The sequence below is a fragment of the Cucurbita maxima genome, unplaced genomic scaffold (assembly GCF_002738345.1).
Source record: "Cucurbita maxima cultivar Rimu unplaced genomic scaffold, Cmax_1.0 Cma_Scf00009, whole genome shotgun sequence".
Taxonomy (NCBI): Eukaryota; Viridiplantae; Streptophyta; class Magnoliopsida; order Cucurbitales; family Cucurbitaceae; genus Cucurbita; species Cucurbita maxima.
In genome coordinates this window covers 3357137-3382761 of record NW_019272025.1, presented here as the reverse complement: position 1 = coordinate 3382761, position 25625 = coordinate 3357137, and the positions used below count along the sequence as shown (strand labels likewise).

Here is a 25625-nt window from a genome sequence, read left to right as displayed (position 1 = left end):
GGGGGGGGCGTTCTAGTTTGAAACTCATGGCCACATCCGCCGGACTATTTTCCAAGGCCTATGGTCTTCAGGTTAATGAGGGCTTGAGTTCAAGTCTTCGTTCAAAATCACTACCTACCAATGATTACAACACCCCCAGCATTCGAGGATAAAGACAACCCGAAAAGAGAAGAATTGAGTTGAAGCACGTAGTCACTCTATTATATTAAACTCTAATGACACTTCGTATGCGCTGATGACATTTAACGAAGACATTTCATATGCACTGATGACCTCCATCGTTTCACCCTTATAATGCACGATCACAGCTAAAAGCTGAGATTCAATTTCCTACTTATTTCACAAAGCTCACATATGAGAAGCTGGTCCAAAAGGCAATTACCTTCTCTTATGTCCCATTGACATTGGCTTCCATGCCTCCAAAAGAATGGATAGATCAACAATGTTCCCATATTTCCTTTGTTCTTCAGAACAAGCCAGCTTTAACTTCTTATACCTTAAAATAGTAGAAGAAATTGCCTGGAAGAAAAATGCAAAATTCAGTTGAATCGCCATCTTCAAATCGACTAACTATGCTACGTTTATTTTTCATTATTGTTTTGATAAGCTTGGATAAACAGTATCACATGAAATGGAAACAATTATAGTTCAGCTTAAATGTCAATGAAATGGATGGGATGAAGCAAACTTGAAAATCGACTAAAAACAGTGTATAAAGGATGTACCTTTGCAGCGAGGAGGAATATGTCATTTGTGTCTGTCGAACCCCCGAAAGAAAAAAAATAGGCCGACATCAGAGAATAATAAACAAAATACACGACAGCTACAGCTGACAAGTTCGAGATTTACCATTAGCATTTTGTATAAATTTTAGCAGTGCTTCCCTGCGTGATGGTTCTGTTTTTCCCCCAGTACAAAGTAAGGAATGGAATGCTTCCCAATCAGCTTCTGCACACGATTTACTATAATATGGAACAGTATATCAATTGCTTTGCTTACTCAGACAACTTCCACACATGGTCTGGTATAAAGAAATTCTTTCAAATTAGACATAACTCCCTCCCTTGCTATTGATGTCAAGACCTTCCAAAAATAAAGCTTCTCAAGCAGTGAACGTAGATTTTCATAAAAAGGCATAAAAAGGCAAATGATAAATGTAACCGTCCAAGCCCACTGCTTGTAGATATTGTCCTTTATGGGCTTTCCCTTTCGAGCTTCCTTCAAGGTTTTTAAAATGTGAAAGCTAGGGAGAGGTTTCCACACCCTTATAAAGACTACTTTGTTCTCCTCCCCAACCGATGTGGGATCTCACAATCCACCCCCCCTTTGGGGTCCAACGTTCTCGCTGGCACTCGTTCCCTTCTCCAATCGATGTGGGACTCCCCAATCCACCCTCCTTCAGGGCCCAACGCCCTTGATGGCACACCGTCTCATGTCCACCCTCCTTTGGGGCTCAGCCTCCTTGCTGGCATATCGCCCGAAGTCTGGCTCTAATACCATTTGTAACGGCCCAAGCCCACCGCTAGCAGATATTGTCCTCTTTGGGGTTTCCCTTTCGGACTTCCCCTTGAGGTTTTTAAAACGCGTCGGCTAGGGAGAGGTTTCCACACCTTTATAAAGAATGTTTCGTTCTTCTCCCCAATCGATGTGAGATCTCACCATCCACCCCCTTCTCATTCTCCTCCCCACCCGAGGTGGGATCTATCAATAAATGCAGTGACTTAAGAAGGGATTATAGAAATACTAAGAACATATCTATTTGATTTTTAAAAAATAAAATGCATTTCACTTTTTTTTTAAAAAAAAGCTCAATTCATCAGAAGCCTCCTACATATTTCCTTGTTCAAGTTTAACATAACAGCACCTTCCCCTTACAAATAATCCATAAAATGAAGGGAAGAACCAATTTTAGATGCTTGACCATTCAGAAATATCTTTACCTGCAGTAGAAGGCCTCACCACATCCCCCAGAACAAGGAATTGCTGGAGGCATGGAAAACTCTTTGGAATGAGGTAATGATAGGCCACCATTCATCAATGATTCCACAAGCCCTTCGGGTAAAGCTACACCTTTAGAATTGCTGGAAGAACATCCTCCCATGCTTTCATTATTTTCTAACGCAATCTCCTCGCCATCATCTGATTCAGCTTCGTAACAATCTTCTGACATGGGTGATGACGGCTCCATGTCACATTGATGATTAGTCGAAACGCCAAGATCTTGAAAGTACAATTTCCTTCCAATTTGAAGTTCTATAGACCCAACAAAGCGAAAACAAAAGCTGCAAACCAGACAGTCCATCTGCAAAGCAATTAAAATGGAGTATAACAATATAAGTGGAAATAAAAACCACCAAACTGATTCATGATGATAATATTTCAGATTTGAAAACCTTATTTGACGTATGCTGTGATCCCACAAGCATTTGGTCCTTCAAGACAAGGTCCCCTTCTTTGAAAGCAGCATCAGCAAAGACACCTGCAGTTGATCATCAGCACACATGAATCAGACTTCCATTTAAGATATCAAAAGGTTAAGTTTCCATCACCTATCCGAACACTACCAGCACGCACAAATTTAAAGAATCTACATTATCAATTCTGCTATTGATCTTCACTAGTGGTGTTTTAAGGTAGTACGCTGAATTTGCAATCTCCCAAATCAATATCAGAAGGCTAGAGGCAATCGCAAACATACCCTTTCCAAGAGCTCCATCCTGCTTCACTCTGAGACCACGACACTGCCTCATCCATACAAGCTGATCAAAATATTCCTGAAGACATAAACTCAGTCATTGTAGAACTACAGAAATTTCTTTTTATATTATACGTTTTAGTTACGAGAAACCGTGCTTCCCGCCTTCGGAAAGAAGCACAATAAAGGAAAGAAACGTCAAAGAAAAGGAACAGCGATTATGAAATTGAGAGAGATTACCTGAACTTGGAGAGGAGAAGGAGATGAAAGGAGAGCAGAGATCTCATTGGGGTACTTTGCATCAATTGGGCAAACGAAAGCCATCGTCCCTCACAAAAACAGCCGGCCTAAGCTCACACGCACAGAGGCGATAGCTGCCGCCGCCGGTGAGTTGTTTATCACTTGCTTCAGTTGAGACCTTTCTGTGTGTAATGAACATAAAGAACTATAATAGACCAAAGCGGCGCTGGACTGAACCCCCCAATAAAAATAACCCTGTTTTCGGGTTAGCTTGACTTTTACTGTCTCCAATCTTTATTTATTATTTTTTTTTTTCACAATCTTTCATTTTTTCAATTTTGATCCAATTTAGAAATATTAAAATTTTGAACTTCGAATATTTGTTTAGACCCAATTGTCATGAGAAAAATAGGCACATATCAAGTAAACCTTAATACGAATAAAATTCATCATCACCCGACCCCAAATGTCCTCGACCAAGAGTTCATTTTGACAAATTTATAAAAGATAATCATTTCAATCAATAAATTTTCAAAAAGAATTTCAATATTCATTATCGAATACTTGTTTCCAATACGTGTGTACTCTATTGACATAGTAATGAACTTTAAAGAGAGCCTATTTGTGGCAACAATATTTGAGATGATCTAATAAATAATATATATTATTACATATATCAGCTAAATTTGGAGCTTTTAATGGGACGTGAAGTTGCTATGTCAAATATAACACAAGATCAACTCAGAAGATCTTTGCAGAAACAAAAGAAAAGACATGATACACCTATCTGTGCTAATACCCAAACTCAGCTGGCTTGGTTCTCTAGCCATAGAGAACCATTGCACTTACAACCAACAAGGCCCAAATAAAATGGAGAAAATATTTTGAAAATTAATTCCATTCCTGAACTGGTTTCCAGTCAAATGTTTCCAAAGAACTGTTCCAAGGATGGAGAGCTGAAAACGTTAGAACCGGTCCGCTCGTGTCGGATTGCAGCTACATGAAGTTGATATTTGATGAACCTCTGATGATGTTTATGCAAAAGGTATCAGTAACCACCATGTATTTACAGACGATAGAGAACAATAAACTTTCTAAAGTGATGGGAGATTAACTTACAGCCAACTGCGAGACGATTTCGGGATTGGAATCTATATGCCAATCGGGTTCCAGTTGACGCACGAAAGATGTTCGTCCGTTCTCCTTGCTACAGAAGAGAACCTACAAATAATCCTCAATTAATTACAAGAAAAGCAAATTGCCATATATGGCTGTCCCTACTTATACCCAGGCTAACACCAAACAATTCAAGGGATGATTTACTTCCAACCAAAGCTTGTGCAATTACCATGTTAGTAACCGCCCAAGCCTAAGCCCACTACGGGCAGATATTGTCCTCTTTAGACTTTTCCTTTCAAACTTTCCCTCAAGGTTTTTAAAATGCGTCACTAGGAAGAAGTTTTCACACCCTTCTAAGAAAATGTTTCGTTCTCCTCCTCAACCAATATGAGATCTCACAAAGTCGCTAAACTTTTGGAGAAGTCCCAGTTAAAGGAGTTAGAGATACCATATGTAGTTTGTTAACATGTTTCTACCTTCAGATATTTCCTGTTATATCTTTTCTTAGAAACAGGAAAACAACTTAATGCCTAAAGTTAAAAATTCCCTAACGTAGCCAACGGAAACCTAACATTGCCCAAACTTTGTACTTCAGTAATTCAGAGAAGAGAATAAAATTATAAGAGTCGTTTCAATACTGTCGAAGTCAAAACAACACAGATTTAGCACCTTGTCTTTTACCAAACCACCAGATGTGAAAACCCCGGCATCTTCAAGTGCTGAAAGAACTCTTTTCTGCATAAATAGTTTAGTGTCTCTTGTTAGAAAGAAGAATAACATATTGCATTTGAGATCAGCAAGAAGAAAAAAAAAACAATATATTGTATCAAGCACCTATCTAAAACAAGTTTCTATGATATTTCAAAACCCATAACACAGCCAACGCTATCACCAACCGCACCTTAAGAATACATCGAAAAAGAATAAGAGGAAATCAATTTTCCCCATTCAGTTTAACAATTTTACAACTTAACATTTGCAGCCAATCAAACCTGAACTTCAATAAGTTGGTGCATTTAAGACCCTCAACTAAGTCAAACTTACAACTTTTTCTTGTTGAAATTTTCTGCTCATTAGAAGCACTCTTGCGACCCGACTATACTGCATTGATTCTTTTGGTCATGTTAAGAGCTTTTTAGCACTATTTTAGCATTGTATAGTTGATCTCAAGCACTACCATTACTTAAATTTGTTGCTAAGTTCGAGCATTTTCATGGTATTAAGACATTTCCATGGTTTTATCTTCAGTATTTTTGTTGGTTGAGTTCAATGAATGCATTCATCGATTCATGTCTTTTTTTTTTTTCCAGTTTTGAAGAGGCAATAATTGAATCGCTAGTTTAATTTCAGGGTCTATTTGGAAGAAATTAAAAATTTAAGCATAAAATTGACAAATCAAGTCAAGGTACTTCTCCTAAGAATAGAGGATAGAAGAATATAGAGGAATCCAAAATTCCTAAGGAAACATGCACATGCAATACCTGCCAGAGCAACCAAAGTGATATTTGAATTTTCAAGTTCCTACGTTCAAGGAGATTTATGAAGTATTCAGTTGGTTTTTTAAAACAGGGATTGTGCAGTTTGACAAGTTCGATAGATTTTTCAATCTCTAGTTTACACATGCGTGGAGGGATAAAAATAATATGACATCCTAATCATGTGACAGCATATGCATAATCTTATAGACAAGTAAACGAAAATGGGGAGAGATTTTGACTTCAAGGAGCCCCATTTCTAATGAGGTACTATCGTCGTTAGAACTATACCAAATCACATATCAGAAATCATATATCTAAATTTATCAAGATATTATGCAGGAAAATCATAAAATTCCATGAAGCATTGCACTCACTTCACTCTCATCATCCAGCACCGTTTCCATGAGATAAAGATCACAATATTTCGTTATCTCCAATAGTACTTCCAATACCGAGGACCTCACAGTTGCTTGTTTCTGATGCAAAACAAAGTAAACCAATTGGATATTCCCTACAGCAGTTCAAGCACAAAATTTGTTGAGAGAAAAATGCTATATACCTGCAGATCCTCTGGATTGCTTTCCTCAAGAATTATTCCAAGCAAACGACATGTGACCTAAACATAGCACATTTTCAGTACCAAAACTTTGAATCTTTCTCACCTTATATCACTTACCTCATACAATGTCATTTATTGATATTTCACCAAAATTTTAGAAATGAGTAAAACTTCTGAGAAGATAAAGATGGACAGCGAGGGTTAATATTGGTTACCTTTCTTCCTTCACTTAACTTTTGCCTCACTATTTGGCCCAGAGTTGGCTACAAGGAAAAGATATGAGCAGAATATATTAAAAGGGTGTCATGTGAATGGAATAAAATTGAGAAGGCAGGACAAGATATAGGCAATAATTTGAGCTCTTACCTTGACTGGTTGGAAGAATTCATCAACAACATTTTGCGCTCGTAAATCCTCTGAAGATGAACAATCTCCAGAAGATATTAATTGTGCATTTGAATTTAACCCAACACTAGAAGTAGAGCTGCTAGGTGCAGGCATTTGCCTTTTAGATTGTCGTCTCTGATGTCCATTAGGTGATCTCAACAGCCTCCATGTAAAAACTATTGCAACAGCAAATCCAGCAATAGCCCCAACAGATCGTGAATCCTGATAAAATTTCAAAGACTTATTTGCATACCATATTACTCTTAGAAGCCAACAGCATAAAAAGTATTCAAGTTATTTAAACCTTAACAGAAAGTGAATTGAGCTATTGTTTTGGCTAAGACGTTTTGTTTATCTTTTCTTTGGGTTTTATGGACACCCAAATGAAAAGAAAAAATGATGCTGAAAATTGGGTTTCCTAACACAGAGCTTGATATCTCTCGGTGCTAAAACTTCCAAAGACTAGAGTCCATAAGAAGCTCAAAGAATCTTCGACATTATTTCCTTTTTAATTTAATTTTTCCATAAGGACTCAACACTTCAATGCTGACTATATCTTTGAGAGAGAAATATTTCGAGTAACAATTGAAAGAATCGCCAATTGGCATGGGCCTACATATGATAATTGAACGCGATATAATATCTTCGAAGCATAAGTACTGCAGAATAAAAGCAATATTTTTTCATCATTTGTCAGAGTGTTGAATTATTGAATACAAAAATGAAAATCGAATAACAGAAACTATTAACCATTGTGATTGAAGCATATAATTTACAAGAAAGTAGTCCACAGCTCGAACAAAAAGGGTTAAGAAATGAACAGAATACACAAGTAAGCAAAATAAGATTAAAAAAAAAAAAAGGCCTAAACAGAAATTGGAACCTAAAAGCTGTCAGATCTATCGAAAAACGAAGAGACGAAGAAAAAACAGGATTAGAGATTAGAACCAGATTGTAGAGAGAGATAGGGAGGAAATTAGAGATCTTGAGAGTGAGATAAGCCCCGAAGCGCTTGATGAGCTGGAGTAGGTCGTCTTTGGAAGAAGCTTCGGCCATGGGGAACGCAAATTCCTCGCGAATTAAGCTTCTGAAAAATTGGCGCGCCCAGCAGAAGAAGGAAGCGGATAGAAGAATCGAAATGGAATTATTGAGGCGTCAAAGTTAGTTGAGCAGTAGAGGGACTTGGAAGCAGAAGAAGGAAGCGAGCTATGGCGTCAATGGCTGATACTGATGTTGAAATATTAATGAGGTTCCCTATTTTTTCCTGTCGCCCGCACAGGGAAAGGGAAAGAGAGAGGACGTGGTGAATTCATGTTATATATGGGCTTTTACATATTGGGCTTCCCAAAAATTCGCTGCTAAATTTTAAATTTGGGTTTAATTACCAATTTTATCCTTCCTTTTTCATATATATTTTAAATGTATTTGTAAATAAACGCAAAAATAATAATAATAATAATAATAATTAAGGGAACCCAAACCAGACATTATCTGGTTTTACTACTAAAAACTCAAAAGGGAAAGTTCAAATAGAACAATGTCTAGTAATTGGACACTATGTCAATATACTGACCTTAAAAGGTGGTTGCAGACCAGAACTAAGTCTGAATGTTGGTGGGCTTTGGCTATTGAATGCTAAAAAAAATAAATTAGTTAACTAATTTAAGATTGTAGTTAGAAATGTTTGACTGTAGTCAACGACCGTCTTTCAATTAACCAGAGTTTGGTTTTAAAAAAATTACTTAAATTTTGAGTAAAGTGAATGAGTTTTAAGTTGGTCTTTAGAACCAAATCAAGTTGTCGAGCATGTTAGAGGCAATATGACACCAGTAACAATAAACTTATAAATAGTCAAGAAAATAAGGAGTGCGTACTTGTATTTGTAAATTCTCTATGAATACTTTAATATAGTGAAGGTAGACGCTCGAACTGCATGAAAGACAACTCAACTTCTTAAGAAGCCATTTATGTCACGAAGGCCAATATGATAAGCACTATTGGTTATTACGAGTCCTCGTTTAACACTTCTTATATATATATTTTTTGTTGGTATTAAAAGTAAATAATTTTTAAAATTTTTAATTACTTATTACTGATTTCATATGTTTCTTGACATGTTAATTATCTTTTATTATAAGAGATTTATTTAAAATATATATATATATATATATGCGATTCTAATGTGAAATTAAAAATTAATTTTTTTTAATAAAACTTTAAATATTTAATTAAAAAAACCTTACTTAAAATAGATTTAATTTAATTTTTTGTAGTACAAAAAACAAAATTATTTCATAATGAGTTTGAAATTAAATTTTGCAAAAAAATTCTCTAAATTTTGAATACTTACATAAACATAATAAACATAAAACTTGTATAAATTAAAAATAAGTGAATATAAAATTAAAAGTTTTATTAGATATTTAAACCAACATAAAAAAAAAAAAATATATATATATAAATTTAGAAAGCACCAGTAATTTACCTCTAAATTATCAACATGTGTTATATAATGTGACGAAATAACATCTAATATCAATAATTTGAATTCTCACGTTCATCTCAATTAAGAGACTGAGACTAAGTATGATAAGTCAAAGTACGTATCATTATAGGATTGTAAAATTTAGATTTTAAAAATCTAAAATTTATTCTAAAAACCATTAAAATAAAAGGGAAAATATCATTTAAAGCAGCAGCCAATGCGAAGACAGCAAAGAGAAGTGCCACGTCATACACGAATCCCACCACAAAATTTAAAAAAAAAAAAAAAAAATTAAAAAAGAAAGTAGATAAATGAAAGTTACAGATATAGAGTGATCCGAGATCCGGAGTTCTCAAAGTCCGGCCCATAAAGCTGCTTATATGTCGGCTGACGTGTAAAACAGTTAGTGACGCATTTGAAAACTCAGCCCTCACACGTCATCATCTATCAATATTTAGGATGAAAGGAAGCCACTTGTCGGATATGAGTAATAGTGAAACCCAAAAAGTAAATAAAAAATTAAAAAATGCAGAAAAAATTCAGCTTCTCCCAAAACCAAATAAAAGCAGTTATTTTGTTACAACTTTACAGATACTGCCTCTCTTCTTCTTCTTCTTCATCATCAACAAACTGGTTCAGTCGCGGCCATTAATGGAGCATTGCTTCCTTCATCTCGTCCGATTGCTCTTCCAAATTCTCGATTGGTGTTGGATATTTCTTTTCTATTAGGTATCATTCTTTTCCTCATTTTCCATCCTTTTTTTTTTTTCGTTAAATTGGAAAAATGGTCGATTCAGACCGATTTAGCTTCTAACCATTTTGTTTCCGTTCATTGTTGAGCCATTTGTTCGTCACTGTCATTTTTAAAAATTTCGATTCAATTCATCATTAACTCATTCGTTCTACATTCTTCTGATCGTTCTTCTCGAACTCGTCTTCTATTTTATTTTGTAAAATTAAAAACGGGTTTATTCAAAAGTTTGGTTCATTGTTTGAGTCATTTGTTTTACATTTTTTTGGTGTGATCGTCCTTTGGATTTTTTTTTCTAAAATTATAAAAAAAAAATATAAAAATTTTCTTTCAACCTCTTTTTAACCGTTTCAACCTATACTATACAAATGGTGAGAAATTTTCTGTTTAAAAAGTGTTTTTTTTAAGCTGGGTACTAGTAAGAATATTTCTTATTCTTTAAAAAAAATTCGAACAATATTAATGTCCACACAACCCTTTAAACCCTTATATTTTAACAGCTTCTTCAGACCTATTTAATATTCAAAAATAATGTTAAACTTTCAATTTTATATAGATATATATATATACTTTTTTAAATAAGACTCCTAATTATAATAGTTTAAAATATATTATTAAGCATTTTATTTATTTTTCATTTTTTTCAAAATAACCCTAATTGGTTGTAACAGAAATATGAAGGGAGGGATATTTCAGGCATCGACAGCAAAATTATGAGCCAGGTCAGCATAAATAGATTTTATATGCTCGTAAATAATAATAATAATAATAAAAAAAAAAAAAAAAAAAAAAAAAAAAAAAAAAAAAAAAAAAAAAAAAAAAAAGAGTTGCGTAAAAAATGAAAGTAAATTTCACAGTGTTTTTAGTTTCACTCAGGCGGACGTTTTCTGTTGGAGGAATAAAATAAATAAATAAATAAATAAATAAAAGGAAAATTATAATCGTAAATTATTTTGGTTGAAGGATTGAAACGGAAGAGGAGGTAAATATGGAACCTCAGTGCGAGTTCTGTGGAGTGGAGAAAGCGATTGTTTACTGTAAATCTGATTCGGCGCGTCTCTGTTTGCATTGCGATTACATCGTTCATTCGGCTAATTCATTATCACGACGCCATCTTCGATCGTTGCTGTGCGACAAGTGCAATGCTCACCCTGCCATTCTGCGCTGTATGGATGATAAAGTCTCCCTCTGTCAGGGCTGTGACTGGAGCGCCGATGATTGTTCTTCCCTTCCCCAACGCACTCACCTTCTTCATTCTTACACTGGTTCCCCTTCCACGTCTGAGTTCTCCAGGATTTGTACTTCCCTTCTCGATTCCACTTCTTGTAACACTGCCTTCGACGCCACCGCTGATTGGACCTCGCTTACGACGCCTTATGTTATTGCCGATTCCATCGATTTGACGGACGTTGAAGCTCCCTCTGCCGCTGAAAATTTGAACGACGTTCAAACTTGCTCTAAGTTTGAGACCTGGATCGCCGATCCTGCTTCTGCGTCTCCTGAGAATCCTTCTTATCAACCGGATTTTCTTTCCGATGACTCGAATCTTCCAAAGGTAGGGTTATGTACTCTTTTCTTTTTTTACATATTTTTTAGTCTAATTCTATCTCGTGGAGCAGTTTATTGCGGATCTGATTTTATCCAATTCTGATGTGTTTTGTGTATGATTTTTCGATTTTAAGGATGCTGAAACCAATGAAAATAATGATATATGTGAGAGTCTGAATCTTGGCGATGTTTCTCTTCACTTGGAAAATGGGGAAGGGTTGTTTGACTCTCCGAAAGATGCAATGAAATTCGAGTTTGATGCTGGAGAATTGGAGTGTCTTCTAATTGACAGAAACTTTCCGGTCACTGAATCTAATGTTCCTGTTGAGGACACTATCGAGGTATGTATGATATAAACTTTTGTATATTTCAAGCAGGCATCGTAGGCCCGTAATGGCTCCATTGCATCATTTGGATTACTGAAAACACGTGTCTGATCTCGGTTGTGCAAAGTTTTCAGGATTTGATACATCACTAACAGTAGCTTTCGTTTTAATTTTAGTTTAGGCCTCAGATTATACGGGATTTCAATCAGCTGAAGTCGATATTTCCATGAACATGATTCGAAACGGCAATTCAAATTGCACGCTTATAAATCCTAGTTGCAAAGGAAATTTCAACATTGGATTTCCTACTGCTCAGGTTCATTCAAGTATATCAGTTTCACTGTCAAATATCACTGGCGAAAGCAGTGGTGCAGATTATCAAGAATGTGGTTTATCGCCGGCGTTTTTGACTGAAACCTCATGGGATCCTAGCATGGAAGCTATTGGTCCACTAGCAAAGGATCGGAATAGGGATAAAGCTAAGATGAGATACAATGAAAAGAAGAAAACAAGAACGTATGTATCATTTTTTGCAAGAATAAGCAATTGTCGTCCAATTACCATCATTTGCATTCATCAATTTAGAGTAACCATTCAGTAAGGTATCTTCAATCATCTTCATGACTTTGCATTGTCATTATCTGGCATTTTATTGTTGTAAACTGGAAACTAATATGCCCCATTTTGATAAGAGAGACGGTTTTTTAATCATTCTACTGATGGTATTTGCACCTCCTTCGTATTCAGATTTGGAAAGCAAATAAGATACGCATCTCGCAAAGCCAGAGCTGATACTAGAAAAAGGGTTAAAGGTCGATTCGTGAAAGCAGGCGAAGCCTATGACTACGATCCTCTCGTGACAAGAAACTTTTGAGCTATGATAAACAATTTCAGCTCCTAATTCCAAAACATATGTCATATTAAACAAGGTATTCTTTGCTCTGTACTTGAATCTCTCCGGTTTATAATTCATTGAAAATGTAAAATGTCTTTTAGCCATATAAATTTTGGTCCTAGGCCCTCTTCCTCAAATCTGATTATGGATCTTTTGGAAAGCGGTGTTGAGTTTCTTGTATCTGTGGCCAAATTCACGTCCTTGCAGGCAATACACATACCCCTTCTCAATTAAGACAGAGAATATGGGGTTTTTGATTTTAGATGCAAATGAATGGATTGAAAGTAGTGAAAACAAACCGATAATCTTGCAATGTCCATCTTGTTGTTACATGATAGCACATTTCAATACATGTGATTCCATCATATTTTATACTTCACAGGTTGTAGATAAAGATGTAGCCATAGCCAGTACATGCTTTATAATCGACAGATAGTATCAGCAATAATTTGTCCATACAGCAGTGACTCTAAATTGCCCTGAAGAGGTTGGCATTTTCATTCTTTCTTTCTTGTAAGATGGGATAATTACTTTCGTGTGAAATTTTGTTGATTTCTCGTGTTTGTTTAATAATGTTCTGTTTGTCTCTGCATTTCCACTGCAGCAATGGTGAAAGATTTTCAGATAGGAGGAAACGAGTGGTAAAAATCTTGAAGGACAACATTGTTATATGATGATTTAGCCTCTTGCCTTCGCACCCACGCAATTCAATGGTCAATAGGCAGAGCTACAACCCAATTTTTTTTCGTTAGTACATAAATAAGATTATTCTGTTTTCACTCCCACGTAATCTGTTTTGGTCACTTTTGGAAGAGTTCATAGTCTCTGAGAGTCTAAGAAAAACAATTTTGGTTCTTAGTATATAACTTCACCCTCTTTTATTCAGTTACTAATTTTTGCATTTTGTGCTCAGAAAACACCAGCCAGAGAAATTTTCCAGCAAACATCGACTGAAACCTTTGACAGCGATTTGTTTCTAACATGTTTCTTCTGTAATCTTCTTTTAGAAACCTTGTTAATATCACAGCCAGAGAGATTTCTTTCACAGCCACCATTGATTCAAATTAGAAGACATATTTTCATGAGACAGTAACTTGGGGTTGCAAAAGAACAAGCAAATGAAGAAGAATTCCAGTATGAGTCTGGTTTGCAGACTGAAAGTTGAAGATCAGAGAGAGAGAGAGAGAGAGATGAAAAGATACTAAGATTCACAAAAAGAGAACAGGCGTTTTGAGCCTTACAGAACAACATGTGTTAAGATTGCGATTGCCGTTGCAGTCATTAGGAGGTTGGTCGCAGGTGACGATGGTGGGGAGAAGGACCTGAGTAGAGGTTCCCATGAGGTATTTATGGGTAAGGTTTTGGCAAACACTACAGAGAATGCACCTAATATGCCTGAGAGCTAAGAAATTAGCACCATGAACCCACTTGTCACATTTCCTACATAAATAAGCATCATCCGCTTGGCAGTACAATGAAGCCCTCGAGTTACAGAGCTCGCACATCACCACCGCACCCTCCGCCGAATCACCACCCTTCTCAGCCGCCGAAAAGTCCCGGCAACCACCGTGGCTCCTCTGTTCCACCACCCCTCTGCACATTGCTTCTTCTTCTTCTTCTTCTGAATCTAAATGTAAATGTGGCATGCCACCATGAGGCTTATATATATATATATATATATATATATATATAGCAGAATGACGTATTTGCCACTACTTGACAAACCCATGGTGTAAATCACCATCATTTATTTCCACACACTTGTATAGATGAAGCAATACCCATTTGCTTTCACAAAGATGGGTAATTGAGAAAAAGTAAATTGAATCGAGAGGAAGTGAATAATGGCGTAAACAGAGGAAGAAAGAAAGTGAGTGGCTTAGAATGAATGCTCTTAAAAAGCTAGAAACCCCACACAAATACAAGAAGAAGAAGGTTGGAGTGAGGGCAAAGTTGGAAATACACCCACACATATATATGGATATTGGATTGGGAGGGAAGTGGTTGTCCACAAATTGATTTAGTGTTGAAATGAAAAGCCAGATGTGTGGATGAGACATAAATACAAAGAAAGAAGGAAAATATATATAAAAATAAAATTATGGGTTCACTTTTGAAATAGATGGATCACAAAGGAAAGCAATGGACCGTATGATTCCTGAGTATAAATAATTGTTTGGTTTTCGTGTCTCTGTTACTCACAAGACATGTGGAAATAATTGTAACCTTTCGTGCTTTCTCAAACCCTTCCACAAAAATATCTCCACGACTCCATTCCTCCAAAATATCCCCACAGTCTTCCTTACCAACCATCAATTCAACCAACCCGAGTTCGTTCCTGTTTAAAAGGTTAAACGAACCCGCATTCGTTCATGTTTAAAAGGTTCATAAATTTTAAAAAATATTAAATAGGTCGATAAGTTATGAATATTTGATAATTTTTATTCGGATTTAAATGTTTTTAAATTAAAAGTTAATTTTTTTTCTAACCCATAAAATAATTACACATTTACATCACAACCAACTAGGCAACTACCAAACTTAATACACGTGGTTGCTTCAAAATACGTATTCATAACATTCATGGTAAGGGTTTTTTTATTTATTTTTATTTTTATAAATATATAATAAATAAATATAAATTTTAGAATGGAAATATTTAAAATAAATTGAAGGAAAATAAAAACTGGAAGAGTCATGATAACCACTCATGAATTCCCCAAAATAAAAGAAAAAGAAAATGATGAGGCTGTGAAAAATCTGCATACCTTTATAGCCCTTGCCAACAATTACGGCTATATTATATTGAAATTGGAAATTAAATTTTTAGGGTACAGCTGCGGAGCTTTGATTGCACCACCAAATAAGTTCTATATTTCATTTATAATTCCCAATTCAATAAAAGCTAAGTCAGAGTGGGCATTGCATTTTTGTGAATTTAATTCCAATCTTTTACCCTAATTAATGTTACGTAACATGTGATTTTCTTTTTATTACAGTAAGTTTCATGTGATTTAATCTCCTACTCATTATGTTGGATGATGAAAGTCCCACATCGGCTAATTTAGGGAATCATTATGTTGGATGATGAAAGTCCCACATCGGCTAATTTAGGGAATAATCATGGATTTATAAGTGAAGAATACTAACTCAAAAAAAAATTTAAGAGTATTATTGAAATTCTTGAAAGTTTAGAATATTTTTATTAATTTAGCCTAAAGGATATGGGGGAGGATATACTTTATTCCATGGCTTTAAAGAAAAGTCGAACCTCGATTATGGAGAGACCGTTTCAGAGCTCTAGAGAAGGAAATGAGACCTAGGAGAGAGAGCAAGATCTTCATTGATATGAAGACCTTTGCAAAAATCAAAAGAAAAGTGATGAGAGATTATACGAAGTGGATAATATCATACAATTGTAGAGATCAATGTTCCTAACATACTTCACCCGTCTTCGATGGTAGTACACCACAACATTATCTTCTCCGAGCTTGCAACTGCATATTCATCTCTAATATGATCAGTTTAATGCTAAAATCAAAACTAAAAAATGGCTATTAAAGGCATTTCATGTTTACCTGTTTGATATCAAGGCCGAGTTTATGAGATAAAACTCTTTGACTTCTTCCACGCTAGACCCCTTCACTAGCCTATTGGCCAGTACAATTCTGCTCTGACTGAGAATAATTCCCAAATCATGTGCTGCATTGGTAATCAGTAACCATAGCACATGATGAACCTGACGAAGAATATTGATATCATCTGATATCACATGATAAACTTGGTTTTATTTATATATAGTTAGGAATGCAACATCTGCTTAGTCCTCAAACAAAGTTTTTACACCACCAGGAGTTTCTTGAACAATTCAAAACCAAACACAAACATGTAAAGGCATTGTTAATCATAACAGCACAATAAACGAACCAAATCATTTGTCCTCCTTTTTAAGCAACTGGTGGGCGGAGCACATGATCCTGAGACGTGTCGACGGTTGCAGGCGGCAAGAATTGCCACATGGCAATGCCGGGATAACCAATGAAAGGCATCAACTTGTTACCAGCAGCTTGTCCTTGTGCTGTAAAAGCAGCTGACAACGTAGGGGGAGGATGTTGGATGTCAGCTGCTGCTCGAGCATTCACTGCTTTGATTTGCACCTCCAATTTTTCTTTCTCTGCTCTCAATCTTTGCTTCTCATCACGAAGTTCATTTTTCTCAACCTACATGCATACTGAGCTTAGAGATCAAGGGATAAGTATATTCCAGTTTGCTTGTGTCTCAGATGTAAGTAAACTATTCAACATTGCAGCTATTATAACTATTCAACATTCAAGGTGGAAACGAGCTTGGGGAGGTCCCATGGGGTACAAATCTCACCTTTAATTCCTTGATTTTTTCCTTCAAATCATCCTCTGATTCTTTCAGCTTCTCGATTTCACATTGTAAATCAGTCATCATTCTGATAGCATCACTCAAGATGGCAACCTTGTCTGTTTTGGGTAGTTTTCCAGGTTCCAGGACAGCAGATAATTCCAAGAACCTTGAAATCATTATAGATGATGAATTAGTACAAGGAGATTGAAGGCTAGAGCCATAATTGATAATATGATACCTCTCATTCAGCTTATCTCTCCTCAGTTTCTCTCTCCAGGCTTTGGAGGTAGATGCAGAACTTGTTTCAGCTTTTAGACTACATATAGTGTTAGAGAATACATGAAATGATTAATTCGTTTTAGCCCAATAACTTAAAGCTTTTGAGTCTAGTGTTTATTTAGTAGAATGCAACTAAATCAGGGAACATTCCACCTACTAACAGGGAATCTGGTCCCTGATCTTTTTATCAAACTCCCAAATATCATTTGATGAAAAGAAAAGCACTAGCAAATTTACGTTAACATATATAATATCATAGAAAGTCACACTGTCCTAAATTTATATCTAGTACAGCTACAAAGCACCTAACAATTTTTCACCGTTGGATGTTTGAGAGAGAAATACCTTAAATTTATATCTACTACAGAACATGCATATTTTCGAATCCGATCCTAACGGTTATTGAAGTGAGCTTGAATAATTTTTTGCCATGATGAGAATATGACTTTTCTCAATATTCTCGTCTTCTTCTTCTTCTGCATGATAGAGTTAGTTGAGAAATTTTTATCTTCTACAGCTACATAGTTAGAGATAAGGCTATGGCAATATCGCAACTATATCAACTGCTAATGGTGGCTTTTATGAAGAGACATTTCTTCCAGCTTGAATTCGAAGGGATTGGGAATGAGATAGCAATAATAAATTCTGCTAGCACATTATCCTCTAGCTAAACTCCCAACAGTCAACGCTTTAATTTCTATTTGTGGGTAATCTAGCAATTTCTTTCAAGATATAGAGTCATGAGCCCGTTGAAATAATGATACATTGCACCTTCTTGCATATAGTCAACAGACATGTACTTCACCTTGTTTAGCTAATCCGAATATATTCTTAAATATTTGACAGATCTCCAGCAGTACCCGATAAGAACTTACCGTTTCCGACCTACTTCCTTTAAGCTGTCCAGATCTTCATATGAGCAGTCTACCTCAAGGCTGGAAAAAGTGAATATCTAATCAGTTGCAATGAAAATTTGAGGTAAAAAAAACTCATTTCATGGATGCGATCTCAAGGACTGTCAAAGGAAAGAAGTAATACATAAAAGGAATAAATTGTCCTAAGGCTTATCCTTTTACTGGAGAGTAAAACTGTAAGACCTTCGCTAAGTATGAAATGAAGGAGTGAATTTAGGCTACTCTACAGACTTGAATTATCGTTAGCTGGTAATTAATGAAAACAGGAACTCTAAAATAGTGCATCCACCGAATTGGCAATTTTTTAAGCTTGACCAGAAACAGCATGAATCACCCCATAGGCTCAGGAGCCAATCATTACCTTTGACTGAGCTCTCTCATTGACGTCATATCTCCAAAACCAGGCTTGGAGACAATAACAAGATCCATAAAGAGACAAAATAAATTATTTCCCACAAAAGGAAAAGAAAAAAATGAGACCCAAAATAGTTAAGATCTCTAACGATAGTTCTTGTAGATGCTAATTTTCACCTGAAGTCAACTGAAAGAATACTACCCTACTGAGTAATTTATCTACCATCCAATTAAAAGTAGAATAAGAGAGACTTATAGATCCAACAAGTCCACTTAATAATATTCAAGTGGGGTTATGGGAACTGGAATTCTTTGTATCTGCATCGGGAAATAGAATTAATTGATTATCAGCTTGGTCGCTAAAGATTCTCCAGTTAATCACATGCTATAGCATAGTAGTGAAGACCAAAGCAAAGTCTACAGCTAATAAATTTTGTTTCCATTACCAGCGTCCCAACACCCAACAGGACACTGCACACAATTCGAAAAGGCACAACAACAACAACAGCAAAAACAAACTGATTTGTTCTGTCCCCAAAAGGGCATGGCACGGCATTTCAGCAAACAGTCGAGAGAAAGTAAAACAGGGGAAAACCATATATTTAAGCAGATTTTCTGTCTGGGTTCTGTATGAACATGGTAACCAGAAACAGGGTAACAGGAATAAAGGGTACACAAATTTACCCGTGATGGAACCAAGTAACAAAATCTCTCAAATTTTGAAGAAACCAAATTAGCACCTGTGTTTATCAGAAGGAAAGTTGATGGAGGGATTGGACCAGGAGAAACTGACGGACTGCGGCGGCGAGAAGTGGGCGCCGACGACGGGGAGATCCTCCATTGTAGAGTAATCGAAGAGCCAATTCCAGTTTCCTGCAGAGTCGTCCATTGGTGGTTTGAAGAAGTTGAGAAAGCTGCATGAACTAAGGAAGCGTTGCCACAATGGATGGTGTGTGTGTCTGTGTCTGTTGAGTGGAAAATAGGAATAGGAGGGCAAATGTGTGGGATCAAGAAGGTGTAGGCTCTTCCGGTGGTTGAAGTACTTGTGAAGGAGAAGTAATAATTAATCAAAAGAGAATATGAATATGAAAATGAGAGAAAAAAAGGATCATTTTTTTGGGAATCGAATTTCAGTTAGAACAAGGAGGAAATGGTCGTACGATGATGTAATGAAAATGAAAGAGCCAACCACCCGGGACCTTTCAACCTGTCTCTTTCATCACATTATCCAATTTAAACACTTTCATTTTTTTTTTTCTAAGCGTTACAAGTCTTGAGTGTTTCAATTTCACTGGGCTTTGCTGAAGGCCCAGGATAACAATGAAGCTTCGGCCCAACAAAATTTGGCCCATTATTCCTATGGAAAAAAATGTTTAAATAAATGCTTAACAAAATAATTTAGCAAATAATACTCATATTAATTATTTCTATTACAAAAAAAAAAAAAAAAAAAAAAAAAAAAAAAAAAAAAAAAAAAAAAAAAAAAAAAAAAAAAAGGAGTCGAAAAGTGTTCCGCTCTGTAAATTTAGAGAGTTTGGGGGTGAAAAGGGATAAGATTCGAAAGGAGAAGGGCACAAAAGAAATTTGAAAGAAATTAAAACAATCGTGGGTGTTCCACATTGTTCTCGGCACGTCTGCTTAACGTATCAGCTTTTTACTCTCTTCCGGGTATGAAGGAAAGATACCTTCGAAATATCAGGGAGGAAAAGAAAGGGTCCGAGTTTTGATTTCAAAGGAATCCAGAAAAGAACAAGAAAAAAGAGAGGGAAATAGAAAATATCAAGGGGAAATTCTGCTGATGAAGAACAAAAATAGGATTCGCAGGCCAAGAATTCGACCTCCAAAACGTCATAATTTTGTAAATATGACGAAGAGTTTGCGCATGAGATTGGTGTAATAAGATCGATGTTTCATTTTGAGACGGTAATTCTCTAATTAATTGGTCGTCGGGAAAGTTTTCCAAGGAAGTGGTTCATATAGAGAGGGATTCGAGAGGGGAAATCCCTCAAGTGTTCGATGAAATGAGAAGCGAAGAATACGGATGGGATAGCGATTCAGAGAGAAATGGAATTGAGAAGAGGCGGCTATGTGGGTGGTTTAGTGATTCTCCTCTGTGCATTGGCAATTGTGAAGTCAGAGGGCAGGAGGAAGACGTTAGAAATGGTTATCGCCAATGCCGCCGATTGCCATTTCACATCCTCAGAGTTGGAAGGAGCTATGGTAATTTCATGCTTTTGTATATAATTTTGAACTTCTTCCTTCCAATTCAAACTAGAACCATGATTAGGGATGGGTGATTCGTACCTTTTTGTTTCTGTTTTTTGCTTCCTTTTCTGTTCATGGAGGAGGATTTGATCGTTTGAATGAATGCATGCCAGCAGCTGTTCATCATCTGCAAAATAGAACAATATTCTGATATAATGTTAGCGTGATAACAGGGCGAGAAGGCATGCACGAAACAATTTGTTCCTTCCATCCAGAAAGAAATCATGGATAAATCTATAGCAATTCTACCTCCTGAAATGAAACATGGCTTGTTGGATTGTTTAAAAAAGAAAAGTATGTTTTCTCGTGATTCTGAACTTAGTCCTCCTAGCTTATCTGATTGGGTTAGGAGATCAATTGAGTTCATTTTCGTAGGGTCCAATATTCACATGAGACAATTAATTAGATTGTTTCAAGGTTCATCACCACCGCACCCTACTGCAGCTCCAGCTCCGTCTCCTGATGCAGAATCACCGGCTAATTCTCCATTACTGTCTCCCATTCATGCTCCAATGTTGTCGCCAAGTAATGCACCAACCAATTCTCCTACTGTTGTGGCCCCGGCGCCGTCGCCAGAACTGCTACCGCCAGTGGGCGACACTGATGTTTTGGATTCACCTCCATCTACTGTAGCTCGCTCACCACCTCTTCCACGAGCTTCTCCCAAGTCTCGCCCGCCAAAGAAGCATGAAGAAAGCCGGACGGGCATAATTGCTGGTATTGTAGCAGCTGGTGTGGGAATTGTTCTTGTGGTTGCGCTGGTTTTGTTCTGCTGTCGTAGAGGTAAGGGAAGCAAGGTTGAGCCGAAGGATGGGCAAAAGAATGAGAAGCCTTTAAACAACATATCTTTGAGTGAATTACCAGCAGGTTCTTCACTGAAGGCATACAGCGATGGAAATCCAGCAACCAACGAGTTCAACGCTAATAATGGAACTAAACCACCACCCTCTTTTGTTGGCAACTTAGCAGTGAATCCTGAAAACCGTACCTATATTGCTGAGGGTCCAACATCTGATGGTAAATCATCAGCAATGCCGCCTCTAAAACCCCCTCCTGAAAGACCAGATGCTCAGCCTCCTCCTCCAACAGCACCTGATGCAGCACCTCCACCCCCTCCGCCTGCATCCAGAGCTCCACCACCATCACCCCCGAAAGTTTCTCGGCCCCCACCTGCACCACCGGCGGCAATCCCTGGTAAACCTCAAGCACCACCTGTGGCGCCACATCAGGGTGGACCCAATGGCTCAAGTATGGATCCTGATTCATTAGGCCATAAAACCAAGTTAAAGCCCTTTTTCTGGGATAAGGTTCTTGCCAACCCTGGACAATCCATGGTCTGGCACGAGATTAGTGATGGATCATTCCAGTAAGCCTACTTGAATTCTTAGTTCTAAATAGTAATTACTATGCGGCAGAGGGATTTGATGTATATTACAAAATTGACAGATTCAATGAGGAGATGATGGAGTCCTTGTTTGGATATGCAGCAGTGGAAGCTAACAAAGGCAACCGCAAGAAAGATTTAGCTTCGGAACCTTCAGTACAGTACATTCAAATCATCGACCCTAGGAAAGCTCAAAACCTTTCAATTCTCTTACGGGCACTGAATGTGACAACAGAAGAAGTTATGGATGCCATTCAACAAGGCAATCTCTCTGTTCTTGTGTTTGTGTTGTGCTTGTGATTTGATAAGAGAATAAAATCTACAATTGGTTTAATTCATGAAACTAACAGAGGGTTTATAACAAATTATGTACCAGGAAATCCTGATCTTCCAGCAGAGCTTATGCAGACCTTGTTGAAGATGGCACCAACAGCAGAAGAGGAGCTGAAACTGAGATTATATTCAGGGGACCTTTCTCAGCTAGGGCCAGCAGAACGGTTCCTGAAGGTGTTGGTGAACGTTCCTTTTGCTTTTAAACGATTGGAGTGCCTTCTCTTCATGCTCTCATTGACGGAAGACGTCGCTAGCATTAAGGAGTCGTTTGCTACGCTACAGGCAAGTATTTTCAAATCCAAAATCAAACACAATCACATTATGAAACACAGCATGTAATTTACCCACTACTTGATAAATGTTAGGTCGCCTGCAAAAATCTTAGAAACAGCAGGCTATTTTTCAAGCTACTAGAAGCAGTTCTCAAAACTGGCAATCGTATGAATGTCGGGACGTACCGTGGCGGTGCTCAGGCGTTCAAGCTCGATACGCTCTTGAAACTGGCGGATGTTAAGGGAACCGACGGCAAAACTTCGCTCTTACACTTTGTCGTACAGGAGATTATTCGTTCGGAGGGCAGTCGAGCAGCCCGCTCTAATAGACATAGCCGGAGTTCGTCCAGTATAGTTTCCAGCGTTACGGTTTCCGAAGACGTCGTCGACGGTTCTGTGGAACATCATCGGCGATTAGGTCTTCAGGTCGTTTCTGGTTTGAGCACGGAGCTCCAGGACGTTAAAAGAGCGGCCGCCATAGATGCGGAAGGGCTAACGAAGACGATCTCGAAACTCGGCCAGTCTTTGCTTAGAACCAAAGGATTTATAAACGCGGAGATGGAAAGTTTGGACGAAGACAGCAAATTCCACCAATCGGTGTCGAAATTTGTGGAAGGAGCAGAAGCGGACATTTCGTGGATTGCAGGGGAAGAAAAGAGGATAATGGCACTGGTGAAGAGAACGGTGGATTACTTCCATGGAAATTCTGGAAAGGACGAAGGATTGCGATTGTTCACGATCGTACGCGATTTCCTAATTGTGTTAGACAAGACCTGTCAAGAGGTCGAAGAAGAAGCTGCAGCTGCGGCAAAGCAAGCGAAGAATTCCAAAAAAGAAACTCCAACATCGTCGCAGCAGAATTCAGATCTACAGCAGCGGCTATTTCCAGCGATTGCAGAACGCCGGGTGGGCGAGGACTCAAGTTCTTCGGACGACGACGATGGCAAGAGTTCATCATAAGCAGCAGCAGACTAGATTTGACGACACTGAAAGTGTCTTAATTATACGAATAGGAATTTTTCTTGCATGAAATAATATACTTTTTAGTTATCGGAAGAACCCAATTATTTTCTTCAGGATCCATGAAACCTTCTAGAAGATACATGAGCGAAGGAATCAACCTGTTGATATTAGAATAGCAGATCGATCCTTCCCATGTATAATTTTCTGGGTCCAATGAAATTCAGAAGTATAGAAAGAAATTCCGTCAAGGAGAGACTTTTTTCTTTCGATCATCTTTCGATTATGGATACGATACATTAAGGACTGCTACTACAAACAGTACTACATCTTTGATCGTGAAATATGAATGGCTGGTTGAACTCTATAAATTACACGAAAGTAGAATACTCGGTCTGTGGGTCCTTTATATTTTAAGTTTTGTGAATAGGGGCAATGCTTAGTAGAGAAGAAAAGAAGGATGATTACATTAGTTTTTGTCTGATATGCCTCACAAGAGGAGAAATGAGACATCAAATCCAAAAGCAATTTCCACTACTCAGCAGCAGTGGCAGTAACGTAATAAGCGACACTAAACGAGCCATGGACGAAGCACAAAATCCCTCCAATCGACAGGAAGTGATGGTGTGTGAAGCCACAGGATGCTCGGGATTTGTTGTTCCCCAATGCTCCGATCACCAACATCGACATCGCCACCGCTAGAATTATCCTGTTTTTTCAAAACCAAAACAAACCCAGTTCAGTCTCTTAGTTATTAAATGAAATTTGATTTCAAGAAGCGTAAAATACCAAGTGAAAACGAGGCAGGCGATGGAGATTTGCTTGTTTGGGGGAGATTTTTCAAGCGCTTCTTGCGAGCAAATGCAGTTACAGCCGCCGAGCAGGTTGGCGATTACGTGGGCTAATCCCAAAACCCCGGCTGCTGCTAATCCCAATCTGTAAGCTTGCGCGCTTGGGTCTCTGCACTCGAATATCCATAACCGGAGGTTCTTCACCTGCTCAACAATCATGGCAGCAATTAGATAGTGTCAGATACTACATCGATTGGAGACAGAATGAAACATCCTTTAAAAGAGTGTGTAAACCTCTCTCTAGCATATTAAAGACCTTGAAGAAAAGCCCAAGTGGAAAAGCAGAAAGATGACAATGTCTAGTAGGTGTAAACGTTACAAATAGTATCAGAGCTAGACACCGGTTAATGTGCTAACGGAGACTGAGACCTAAAGGGATGGACATGAGGGGATGTGCCAGCAAAGACACTGGACTAAAAGGGGTGGATTTGGAGGAGGTCCCACATTGATTGGAGAAAGAAACTACAAAGAAACTAGTGCGAACGAAGACATTAGACTCCAAACTCGATGAATTGTGAGATCATACATAGACTAAGGAGGAAAAAAGAGGGGGAAGCACCAAAAAAAATACATCATTATTGCATATGGAGAGAAAAATATGAGTAGTAATAGTACCTTGTTTTGTGCAATATCAGCTTCGATGCCAAGCAGGCCGGCCACGATGTCCATGGCCACCACCAACAAACATACCAACACGCCAACCAACTTCATATCCTTCTCTTCTTTGCATCAGACGCAGGGGAAATTAAGTATTTATGGGCTTCAAAAAGCATGCATTTTTTGAGCTAAAAAATGCTTCTTTACCCACACACTACAAAGCTTTTTAGTTTGGTGGTGTTTTCATAATGGATTCCTTTCATGGGGGAGCAAGGAAAGTAGGGCATCAACCAGCTCCTGCTGATGGACGAGAGGCCCAGTTACTTCTCTTGGCCCAACTTTGTGACATGATGCTTCAACCCTTTACATTCTTATTTCTTGCTTAAGGCATAGGGTAATAGCCAGTGGGGAATGCCTTGGGATACCAAATTTGAAAACTGTAGCATGTTTGTCCTGTAAGGTATGTTGCACGTGAGAGAGGCTTTGCACATCAGTGGCACGATCTGTCATTGGGGCAAACCAACCTTCCTCTAAGAAGAATTGTGCTATGCCCCCCAAT

At 37.6% G+C, this 25625-nt stretch overlaps 7 protein-coding genes across 15 annotated transcripts in view; 2 read left to right on the top strand and 5 right to left on the bottom strand.

Annotated features, from left to right (window-relative positions):
- The window catches only part of LOC111484089 (histone-lysine N-methyltransferase ATXR2), a 4896-nt gene extending 1732 nt beyond the window's left edge, over window positions 1-3164 (bottom strand). The window contains exons 1-7 of one of the 2 annotated variants that reach the window (XM_023130535.1): window positions 2936-3164; window positions 2699-2774; window positions 2394-2479; window positions 1941-2302; window positions 850-962; window positions 726-757; window positions 383-519 (exon numbers count right to left, since the gene is read on the bottom strand). In XM_023130535.1, coding sequence (XP_022986303.1) covers window positions 383-519; window positions 726-757; window positions 850-962; window positions 1941-2302; window positions 2394-2479; window positions 2699-2774; window positions 2936-3019 — 890 coding nt within the window. In that variant the 5' untranslated portion in view covers window positions 3020-3164. Of the gene's footprint in view, window positions 1-382; window positions 520-725; window positions 758-849; window positions 963-1940; window positions 2303-2393; window positions 2480-2574; window positions 2656-2698; window positions 2775-2935 lie in introns of those variants that run through there. The other variant, XM_023130536.1, reaches the window with a different exon arrangement.
- A 414-nt stretch (window positions 3165-3578) lies between these two features.
- Window positions 3579-7768, bottom strand: LOC111484124 (peroxisome biogenesis protein 22-like). The gene is made up of 8 exons (XM_023130593.1): window positions 7427-7768; window positions 6458-6700; window positions 6307-6354; window positions 6092-6148; window positions 5907-6008; window positions 4724-4789; window positions 4055-4156; window positions 3579-3959 (listed from the first exon to the last, which is right to left on the bottom strand). The coding sequence occupies exons 1-8, from the start codon at window positions 7532-7534 to the stop codon at window positions 3855-3857; spliced, it is 831 nt and encodes a 276-aa protein (XP_022986361.1). The 5' UTR covers window positions 7535-7768; the 3' UTR covers window positions 3579-3854.
- Window positions 7769-10696: 2928 nt separating this feature from the next.
- LOC111484097 (putative zinc finger protein CONSTANS-LIKE 11) lies at window positions 10697-13435 on the top strand. Of its 3 annotated transcripts, none has more exons than XM_023130549.1 (6): window positions 10697-11269; window positions 11397-11603; window positions 11905-12104; window positions 12336-12517; window positions 12866-12970; window positions 13088-13435. In XM_023130549.1, the coding sequence occupies exons 1-4, from the start codon at window positions 10703-10705 to the stop codon at window positions 12460-12462; spliced, it is 1101 nt and encodes a 366-aa protein (XP_022986317.1). In that variant the 5' UTR covers window positions 10697-10702; the 3' UTR covers window positions 12463-12517; window positions 12866-12970; window positions 13088-13435. The 3 variants fall into 3 exon arrangements, with proteins under 3 accessions (XP_022986317.1, XP_022986315.1, XP_022986316.1); XM_023130547.1 differs by having other exon boundaries at window positions 11770-12104; XM_023130548.1 differs by lacking the exons at window positions 12866-12970; window positions 13088-13435 and having other exon boundaries at window positions 11770-12190; window positions 12336-12425.
- A 235-nt stretch (window positions 13436-13670) lies between these two features.
- Window positions 13671-16259, bottom strand: LOC111484160 (B-box domain protein 30-like). Its single transcript, XM_023130650.1, has 4 exons — window positions 16062-16259; window positions 15923-15980; window positions 15755-15839; window positions 13671-14110 (listed from the first exon to the last, which is right to left on the bottom strand). The coding sequence occupies exons 3-4, from the start codon at window positions 15825-15827 to the stop codon at window positions 13692-13694; spliced, it is 492 nt and encodes a 163-aa protein (XP_022986418.1). The 5' UTR covers window positions 15828-15839; window positions 15923-15980; window positions 16062-16259; the 3' UTR covers window positions 13671-13691.
- On the bottom strand, window positions 16252-21694 carry LOC111484113 (transcription factor ILR3-like). Of its 6 annotated transcripts, none has more exons than XM_023130576.1 (8): window positions 21531-21694; window positions 20919-21438; window positions 20709-20816; window positions 19145-19277; window positions 18012-18071; window positions 17096-17173; window positions 16861-17023; window positions 16337-16703 (listed from the first exon to the last, which is right to left on the bottom strand). In XM_023130576.1, exons 2-8 carry the CDS (start codon window positions 21034-21036, stop codon window positions 16431-16433), a joined length of 933 nt encoding a protein of 310 aa, XP_022986344.1. In that variant the 5' UTR covers window positions 21037-21438; window positions 21531-21694; the 3' UTR covers window positions 16337-16430. The 6 variants fall into 6 exon arrangements, with proteins under 6 accessions (XP_022986345.1, XP_022986344.1, XP_022986343.1 ...); XM_023130575.1 differs by having other exon boundaries at window positions 20919-21441; window positions 21531-21692; XM_023130577.1 differs by having other exon boundaries at window positions 16252-16703; window positions 20919-21694.
- Window positions 21666-23867, top strand: LOC111484074 (formin-like protein 3). The gene is made up of 4 exons (XM_023130510.1): window positions 21666-22035; window positions 22116-22315; window positions 22430-22668; window positions 22752-23867. The coding sequence occupies exons 1-4, from the start codon at window positions 21701-21703 to the stop codon at window positions 23616-23618; spliced, it is 1641 nt and encodes a 546-aa protein (XP_022986278.1). The 5' UTR covers window positions 21666-21700; the 3' UTR covers window positions 23619-23867.
- A 113-nt stretch (window positions 23868-23980) lies between these two features.
- On the bottom strand, window positions 23981-25267 carry LOC111484145. The gene is made up of 3 exons (XM_023130628.1): window positions 25085-25267; window positions 24408-24613; window positions 23981-24327 (listed from the first exon to the last, which is right to left on the bottom strand). Exons 1-3 carry the CDS (start codon window positions 25178-25180, stop codon window positions 24153-24155), a joined length of 477 nt encoding a protein of 158 aa, XP_022986396.1. The 5' UTR covers window positions 25181-25267; the 3' UTR covers window positions 23981-24152.
- Window positions 25268-25625: the final 358 nt, after the last annotated feature.

Coding starts and splice junctions, on each gene's coding strand:
- LOC111484124 (XM_023130593.1), bottom strand. CDS start 7,534: ATGGCCGAAGCTTCTTCCAAAGACGACCTACTCCAGCTCATCAAGCGC. Junction 6,149..6,306: donor AGTTAAGTGAAGGAAGAAAG/GTAACCAATATT, acceptor TGCTATGTTTAG/GTCACATGTCGTTTGCTTGG. Junction 4,157..4,723: donor GTGGTTTGGTAAAAGACAAG/GTGCTAAATCTG, acceptor GATTATTTGTAG/GTTCTCTTCTGTAGCAAGGA.
- LOC111484097 (XM_023130547.1), top strand. CDS start 10,703: ATGGAACCTCAGTGCGAGTTCTGTGGAGTGGAGAAAGCGATTGTTTAC. Junction 11,604..11,769: donor CTGTTGAGGACACTATCGAG/GTATGTATGATA, acceptor ATTTTAGTTTAG/GCCTCAGATTATACGGGATT. Junction 12,105..12,335: donor GAAAAGAAGAAAACAAGAAC/GTATGTATCATT, acceptor CTTCGTATTCAG/ATTTGGAAAGCAAATAAGAT.
- LOC111484160 (XM_023130650.1), bottom strand. CDS start 15,827: ATGAAGATCTTGCTCTCTCTCCTAGGTCTCATTTCCTTCTCTAGAGCT. Junction 14,111..15,754: donor ACGGTCTCTCCATAATCGAG/GTTCGACTTTTC, acceptor ATTTACATTTAG/ATTCAGAAGAAGAAGAAGAA.
- LOC111484113 (XM_023130577.1), bottom strand. CDS start 21,036: ATGAACTCAATTGATCTCCTAACCCAATCAGATAAGCTAGGAGGACTA. Junction 18,072..19,144: donor TTTCCTTCTGATAAACACAG/GTGCTAATTTGG, acceptor CACTTTTTCCAG/CCTTGAGGTAGACTGCTCAT. Junction 16,704..16,860: donor AAAAAATCAAGGAATTAAAG/GTGAGATTTGTA, acceptor GTATGCATGTAG/GTTGAGAAAAATGAACTTCG.
- LOC111484074 (XM_023130510.1), top strand. CDS start 21,701: ATGCCGCCTCTAAAACCCCCTCCTGAAAGACCAGATGCTCAGCCTCCT. Junction 22,316..22,429: donor TATGGATGCCATTCAACAAG/GCAATCTCTCTG, acceptor ATTATGTACCAG/GAAATCCTGATCTTCCAGCA. Junction 22,669..22,751: donor AGTCGTTTGCTACGCTACAG/GCAAGTATTTTC, acceptor GATAAATGTTAG/GTCGCCTGCAAAAATCTTAG.
- LOC111484145 (XM_023130628.1), bottom strand. CDS start 25,180: ATGAAGTTGGTTGGCGTGTTGGTATGTTTGTTGGTGGTGGCCATGGAC. Junction 24,614..25,084: donor CTGATATTGCACAAAACAAG/GTACTATTACTA, acceptor ATTGTTGAGCAG/GTGAAGAACCTCCGGTTATG. Junction 24,328..24,407: donor GCCTGCCTCGTTTTCACTTG/GTATTTTACGCT, acceptor TTGAAAAAACAG/GATAATTCTAGCGGTGGCGA.